General features: G+C 40.6%; 1 protein-coding gene across 4 annotated transcripts in view; it reads right to left on the bottom strand.

Moving 5' to 3' along the window:
- Nucleotides 1–210: 210 nt before the first annotated feature.
- eml4 (EMAP like 4) overlaps nucleotides 211–8,078 on the bottom strand; it is a 29,238-nt gene continuing 21,370 nt past the window's right edge. For all 4 annotated transcript variants that reach the window (XM_088351011.1, XM_088351012.1, XM_088351013.1 and 1 more), the window contains 5 exons: nucleotides 6,081–6,178; nucleotides 5,927–6,014; nucleotides 5,750–5,848; nucleotides 2,752–2,882; nucleotides 211–1,389 (listed from right to left, as the gene is read on the bottom strand). In XM_088351011.1, coding sequence (XP_088207137.1) covers nucleotides 898–1,389; nucleotides 2,752–2,882; nucleotides 5,750–5,848; nucleotides 5,927–6,014; nucleotides 6,081–6,178 — 908 coding nt within the window. In that variant the 3' untranslated portion in view covers nucleotides 211–897. The remainder of the gene's footprint in view (nucleotides 1,390–2,751; nucleotides 2,883–5,749; nucleotides 5,849–5,926; nucleotides 6,015–6,080; nucleotides 6,179–8,078) is intronic.

The following is an 8,078-nucleotide window of genomic DNA, read 5'->3' as shown; positions in this document are numbered from 1 at the left end:
GACATGTATGGCGGTCTATGGAAACCCAGCTACGACAGATCTTTGACGTCAATAACCGCCAATGGCAGCCTAGCCAGAATAGATCTGAAACTGTGTTGTCCCAGCTAGAAAGGATTTTTGACACCTACAACCCTCTATGGCAGCCTAGCTAAAATGAAACAGTGACGCAATTGAAGTGAATGAGTGGTGCACACTTGTACAGCAGAGAAATTGTCGAAAATGTCAAAATCCATTTTATTAAAAAACAGACATGCAAAACAAAGGACTAAACAAAAGTGCACTACAAAGCAAAATCAAACAAAGTTGCAACAATAATAAAAAAAAAAAACACATGAACTAATCATTTTTTCCCCGTCATTACACAATGCTAAAATATTTCCGCTTGCAACTGCGCATCAAACACCTTTTGGATCATCACCCAGAAGAAACAGCCAGGTGGAAGCGACAATTTGTGCAAAATGCCAATTGGCTCCACCGGGATGGCCACCGTTGACATTCTTCTTTATGGACAGGTAGGAAAAGGGGTGGCTCCTCTGCTGCCCCCTGCTGGTGGCCAGATCTCGTCCTCGTGCCTGGATTTTATCTGAAAAATTCTTTCTAGGCCGGCCGGTGTGGCGTGAAGCAAACGTGACACCCCCTGCGTCACCCCCAACCCCCCCAAAGAATATTTTAATTACAAAAGAAGCATTTGGAAATCATTTTTTTCTGAAAGTTGAAACTCGCAACCCCCGTTTAACCTGGGTGGGTAAAACTATCAACACAGACACTTCTCTGTGCCCAGGCCTGAACCTCCGAAAGGGTTTTGGAATGTGGGAGGGGCCACTTGAACAGGCGAATGGCGACACTCCGAAATGTAAAGCTACGCCCTCAACAGGTAGGGGGGGGCTTCGGAGAAATCTACGATGGTTGCGTGAGGAGGGGCGGGCCTTCTTGGGCATCGGGACCCGGCATCAGGTCTGCGCCAGGGTCCGGACTGTCTCGAGGACTTTCTGAAGCAGGCGCAGGAGACTCCGGAGCGGGATCCTTTAATCCGGACGATGGATTCGGGGCGTTGGCCAGAGGTTCCCCCTGATTTGGCAGAGGGGCTGTAGCAACAGGTTCCCCTTGGTTGCCTGGGCAGGTGGGGTCCAGAGTTTCCCCCTGACTTGTCATGGGGGCCGCAGCGAGAGGTTCCCCCTGGTTACCTGGACTGGTGGCAGCGAGAGGTACCCCCTGGTTAGCGATGCGCTGGGGTACCTCCGCTGCCACCTGGGTGCCACTCTTATCCACCAAGCGCCACTGCAGGATGCTCGTGTCCTTGCCACCAGTGGAGATGAGGTGAGAATCGTCGAACAGGAAGCTGACGTTAGTCACGTGACTGCTGTGGGCGCTGTACTTGTGGCTGGGGGCCTACAACGTGGCACACAAGGTGTTAGCAAGGGTTCGCTAATGTTAAGTCACAAAAATTAAACTGTCACTTTAAATAAACCGTGAGCACACCAAAAATGTACGCACAATTTAGCTTTGTCTGTAGTAGTTTGCATGTGCATACTGGACCCAGCGAATGCTGGCAGTGTGCAGTCACGATCGGTGAGCGGTCTCGAGTGATCTCTAGTGGTAACTTCTGGGACTGCTAGAGGACTGCTTTTTTATACATATATCGAGCAAGAGTTTGGTTGCAAATAAATCTTGCATCCAAAACCTGTTGTGTACGCACAATTTTGTTTTGCCTGTAGTAGTTTGCATGTGCAAACTGGACCCGGCGAATGCTGGCAGTGTGCAGTCATGATCGGTGAGCGGTCTCGAGTGATCTCTAGTGGTAACTTCTGGGACTGCTCGTGAACTGCTTTTTTCTACATATATCGAGCAAGAATTTGGTTGCAAATAAATCTTTCATACAAAAATTGTCGTGTTTCGAGGTGCTCGTACAAAGGGGTCTATCTATCTATCTATCTATCTATCTACCATGGTCATATCTTTCAAGAGGGGTGACCGACAGCAAGACAAACACATAAGATAATAAAGAAGGGAAAAAATAGCAAAAAACACAGACAAAAATCTTTGGACCATGGCCAACCCAAATGCCCAAACAAGTTAGGCACCTCGGCGCCTAAGTTGGTCATGCTTTCGTCCCTCCAGATGAAACAAAGAGGTACCACTGGATATTGAAATTCTTGTGTTTAGCGGTCCTAAAAATAAAAAACTAGAATAAAAAACTTTGTTTCGGTTACCACCGATCCGATGCGCGTTGAGCTGGTGCAGCCACTAGCGTGCCATGCATTGTGTGTGTGCTACAAAAAAAGGGGCAGGGCTATAGTCTGATTCGCGTTCTGATTGGCTGAAAACAGCGCTGTTGGATCTATTGACTATGCATACACTTCCATTAAAGCGACTCCCTCCATGGTAAGTGCTCATAATAAACTCTTATTTGGTTAATGAGAGAGAGAGAGAGAGAGAGAGAGAGAGAGAGAGAGAGAGAGAGAGAGAGAGAGAGAGAGAGAGAGAGAGCGCGAGATAGAGATAGATAGATAGATACTTTATTCATCCCCGTAGGGAAATTCACACTATTATACTTTTACTATATTTTTATGTTTGTTTACTATTTGGATGTGATAAGGAAGATGTGTTTTATAGCTTTGTAGGGTTAACTTGTATTCTTCTGGTAGGTCAGGAACGGATCAATTACATACTCAATTCGAGATACGAGCGCGGTACTTAAACAAATGACGCTCGTATGTAGAAGTGACGCCAACGGTTGTGGCGCGCTCTCACCTTGGGCGTGGCGCACGGGTACGAGAAGAGATGAACTTTGCAGAAGTCGTCGGCCATGGCCAGGACCTTGCGGTTGTGCGAGCGGATGACCGCGTTGATGTCGGTGCCGTCCGAGCCCTCGGGCCACACTCCTAAGACCAAAGTTGGAAAAATAAAATAAAAAGAGGTTTAGTTGTGCCTGAATTACTGAATCTAGGCTTAAAACACACTTTTATTCTATAGCTTATGAATGACCTAGATTTCCTCTTCAAAATATCTGTGTATTATTTTTTATTGCAACATCCGTTGCAGCCTGGTCATCCTTGAAAGGGGGGATGACCTCATGTGCAGTCCCTTCTCAAGGTTTCTTCATTTTCCCCATGTTGGGGTTTTTGAGTTTTTCCTTGCCCTCATGTAGGTTTCAGATCAGGGGATGCTGTCATAATAGTCTGTGGTTTGCCATAATCTGTGCAGCCCTTTGAGACTCTTTGTGATTAAGGGCTATACGAATAAACTTGACTTGATTTCTTTTTTTGTGGAATAAGGAAAAAATTTATTGGAAAAGCCAAATATTGATCTGATCTTCCTAAACATTTTGGAAATAAAATATTATATATATTTTTTTATCAAATAAATTATTATTCATGTATACAATTATGTATGTAATTATTTGAAATAATAGTTTTATCTTCTTGATTTATTTTTTCTTCGTATTTTTTAAATATTTTTTTCTTTAACTATGAACTATAACTTTTTTGTGTAAAATATAATTAATCAAAATTATTTCTATTTATTTTATGCTTCATTTTAAGGATTTTTTTTTGGTAAAATTATAAAAAAACAATACATTTTTTGTACTCGTTGTAAAAAGTTATGATTTATTTCAATAATTACTTGACGTAAAATAAGAAAAATAAACATTTTAAAACTTCACAAATTATATCTAAAATGATTAAACTTAGAACAGAACAATAAAAGTTTGACTTTGCGATAATCGGTGGTCTTTGCAGGCCTTTGAGACTCCTTGTGATTAAGGGCCAAACAGATAAACATGACTTGACTTTCCTCATGTTGAGGTTTTTGAGTTTTTCCTTGCACTCATGTAGGTTTTAGATCAGGGGATGGGGTATTAATAGTCTGTGGTTTGCAATAATCTGTGGTCCATGCAGCCCTTTGAGACTTCTTGTGATTAAGGGCGTCACAAATAACATTACTTGACTAATTCCCTATATATACCCATATGCTAATTAGACGCAGTTATTTTGTTTTAGTACAACATCAAAAGATCATGGTTAGAAATGTGCTAATTAGAACCAAAAAGAACCAAAGAGTTGTGTTAAAATCGAGAATATATTTATTTTTTGATATCAAGTCACGCCCTTAATCACAAGAAGTCTCAAAGGGCAGACTCTTACAGACTAGAGGTCTCTTTGTACTTGCGCCATTTTCATGCTGCACTAAACTAATTGCTGTTAAAAGTGTCGACAAAACCTCATATTGTTAGAAAATGATATAATGAAATTGTGAATATGTTGAATTGCTGTTAAAAGTGTCGAGAAAAATTGTTCAAACCTCACATTGTTTATTTGCTGTTAAAAGTGTCAATAAAATTGTTCAAACTAAAACAGGAAAATAAATAATTGAAATACATAAAAACAGCCTATTTTGGGGATGCAAAAATCAAAAATGATGATATGAGATGATTATGCATAATACCAAACTATTTTTGGTAAATTGTTTAAACGAATAACCCAATCTTTTTGTATTAGAACAAAAGTAAGCAAATTTAAAATTATATTTGCATTTTTTTTCATAAAAGCAACCCTTTCTTCTGGTTTTCATTAAAAAGAGAAGCAATTTTATTAAATTTAAAACAAAGACAGTTTTTTGTTAATATTTTAATCCAAATGATGAGTGATATTATTTATTTTGTACAATGCAACCCCAATTTCTGGAAATTGTTTCAAACAAGCCAATATTTAGACACTGGGAAAAAAACAACCGTTTTTTTTGTTATTTTAAAGCCAACTACCGTATTTTCCGCACTATAGGGCGCACCGGGTTATAGGGCGCACCCCCAAAAAATAGTTTTTGGTCCTATATCTTCCATACATATGGCGCACCGGATTATAAGGCGCTAAAATGGGAACGTGGACAAAACAGTCAGATAGTTCAGTCCAACTTATTACCCCCTTAACATTCCCAAAGCTTGCAAAGAAGGAAACACGTGTCTCGGACATATACGGAAACAGTGTCTGTACAATGTCACTCAAATGCATCGTTCCAAATATCATTCGGAAGGTTAGTCTTGGGATTCAAGAAATGCCAACCATTCCTTAGTTTCTATTTTCTTTTTCGCTCGCAACTTTACTCTGCATATGACAACACTTGGAATTGAGTTTGATTTAAAAAAAGACCCATCACAAACATCGAGATCACTCTGAAACAAGATACTGGGAAAATATATAGCCAGAGTAGCTCACCGAAGTCGTTGCGTTCAATAATAATGTGCAACCATGGTCCTCTTATATCCGTGAGTGTAGTAAATCCAGGAGAGTAAAATATTTACAAATACAGAATGGTAAAACATGTTTTTTCTATGGCGTAGACAACCAAACTTGCTATACACATTCATCTTTTTCGGCCAATTGCAGGCTTTGTTTTACCCCTTTAGCCTATGCGAGCCTGTGAATGATAAAAAGGATCCGCCTCCTTTACCTCTGAATAACTTTAGCCAATAGTGATCGATTCAAATGATGATTGACACATTGGCTGGGAAATGAAACGCCGGCATATGTATCCCAGCATACGCCGCGGACGACTTCGCCTTCGGGGGAAAATCGAGTCGGCGGCTGCTCGCCTTAGTTGCAAGACTTTGCGACTTAATATTGATCCATATATAAGGCGCACTGTATTATAAGGCCATGGTCAGTTTTTGAAAAAAAATAAAGGCTTATAGGTGCGCCTTACAGTGCGGAAAATACGGTATTTTCCTTCCGGTATGGTTTTGTATACTGACCGAAGACGTGATAGCCCAGCACGCAAGTGTACGTGGCCCAGTCGATATCTTTGCACTCGGAGCGATTCCGGATGTATTTGCAGCCGTTCTGAACATCCCCTAGAGACAAAGGAGAAGGCGAAGCCTCAACGAACGCGTCCTTAGTAACCGTGCCCCCGGCAGCAAAAGCTCACTGACAGTAAAGAATCTCGTAGTCTCCGGAGTTGGACATGATGAAGTTGTTGTCTGGGGACCAGTCCAAGTGCGTGATGTAACTTGAGTGGCCCTGTGAAGAGAACCCAAAGTTGGAATTGTATAAGTAGTGACACCCCGAGGCAACATGGGCACTTACGGAGCATTTCCCGTAGCGGCTGTACTTGCGTCCCCGCTCTGTCACGTTGTACAGGTAAATGAAGTTGTCGTGAGATCCCACCGCCAGCAGGGTGCCATCTATGGGCATCAAGTCGCAAGTTATTTCTTTTAGCAGCATGAATCGGCGGCAAATCCATTATTTTGATGAAAAAGTAGGATTCCTTGAGCAGTCACAATCAATGTTCCCTGTAATTTTCCACAAGTCTGAGCGTTCACACAAAGTCGGTGAGCAACGCTTGAAACAACAGTGAGCAACCATAATCCCAAGTGTGGCAAGATCATTAATTATCAAACATGTCCAAAACTTGAGATCAAGTTACATTTTGCTGAGTTTCCGGCAATGCAAAATTATTTTTCTCTTTTGAATGAATTGACTCATATACTATTGCAAACGTCGTTTGTTCTTACAATTCTTTCACAAGATATCCATTTCTTTTTATTTCCTGATATATTTTGTCGCATAATATTAACATTTTTTGGGGGCTTATTTAGTCGGTTGTAAGATACAAAACTGTACTTAATCACATTTTTTAGTGGAAGTACAATGTTGGGAACAAGATTCACTTGATATAATTGGAAATTATTTGAATGCGACACAAACTTTTTCTTCTTTTTTCCGTGTTTTTTTCTACTTTTTGTTACTTTTTTCTATATTTCTTTCTTTTCTTTTTTTCTGGCTTTTTTTCTAAATTTTTCCTTCGTTTGTTTCTTTTTTCTCAGCTTTTCACTACTTTTTCATTTTGGAATTTTTTTCTTTTTTGTTCTATTCCCCCCTTCCTTTAAGTCATGTTGTGCATAATTTTACATAATATTTGGTCATGTTGGGATTAAAAAAGCAAAAACAACCTGAAGAGCTGTTTAGGACCCGAAAGAGCCGGTTCCATTTAGTGAGCCGAGCCGAAGAAGCCGGTTCTCTACTAACTTTACTCAACTTCGTTCCACTTCGACTTGACTTCAAAATACCGCATTTAGGACACAACGTCAGGGGAACCCGTGTATTTTTACCTTCATGCACTGTAACTTTGACTTAAATCGCTTCTTAATTAGTAATTTTGAGCCCTCATTTTTGTGCGCTGGCTAGATTTTCTTGTGCGCTGAGAATGTGCGAGCAGTGCGCAATTGCGCACGCGCGCATCTTAGAGGGAACATTGGTCACAATTGCTTTTAGCATTTGGGTTGCTGATGACAACCAGGATAGACCCAAAATAAACAGTCTTCCAAATTTAGCTAATTAAGATGGCAATCAAAGAGGCATTTTAGCTAGGCTGCAATAGACAGCTTTAGACTTTATAGATTTGTTCTGGCTACTCTGCCGTAGGGCAGAAATACTGAGCAGAAATTGATTCACTTTCCACCTGGTATCATGTGAGTAATCTGTTATTGAACGTAGGTAAAACTAAGGAGATGATAATAGATTTCCGTACTAAACCTCTCCCACACGTGCCACTCTCAACTGGTCCATTCATTCAAGTTTCTGGGTACTTACTTGTCAGCTGACCTCACATGGACTGTCAATGCTATTGATATTCTAAAGTCAGCCAGACAAAGGCTCTACTTCCTTCGTCAACTCAAATCATTCAGAGTCCGTCAATCCATTGTAGTCAATTTTTATCGTGCTATCATTGAATCCGTTTTAACTAGGGCAGCGAATTACAATAATCTAAACATATTAAGATGAATGCATGACTGAGCACCTACGTGTTTGCCTGAGAGAGAATTGGGTGGACGCCCTCTATGTTCTTTAAATGATAAACAAAACATTCGCTTGTGGTATTTTTTAGGGAAGTCCAGAGAGCAGGAAATTATAAACATCTAAGCAAGAGGAGATAAAAGTTACATCAGTGCGTCACAGTTTGGTTTGGTTGCGTCAATCAGAAAGAATTGTCAAAGATGGAATCAGTAGTGAGGACGGCAGAGGAAATAATAGGTACTGGCCTCCCGTCCCTGCAAAGTATCTACATCGAACGAACTAGAAAAC

This window comes from Urocampus carinirostris, chromosome 13, assembly GCF_059441175.1.
Source record: "Urocampus carinirostris isolate Australia breed hairy pipefish chromosome 13, RoL_Ucar_1.0, whole genome shotgun sequence".
NCBI classification, from domain to species: domain Eukaryota; kingdom Metazoa; phylum Chordata; class Actinopteri; order Syngnathiformes; family Syngnathidae; genus Urocampus; species Urocampus carinirostris.
Note: the sequence above shows the minus strand (reverse complement) of the source record. Positions and strands in the feature narration are given on the sequence as shown.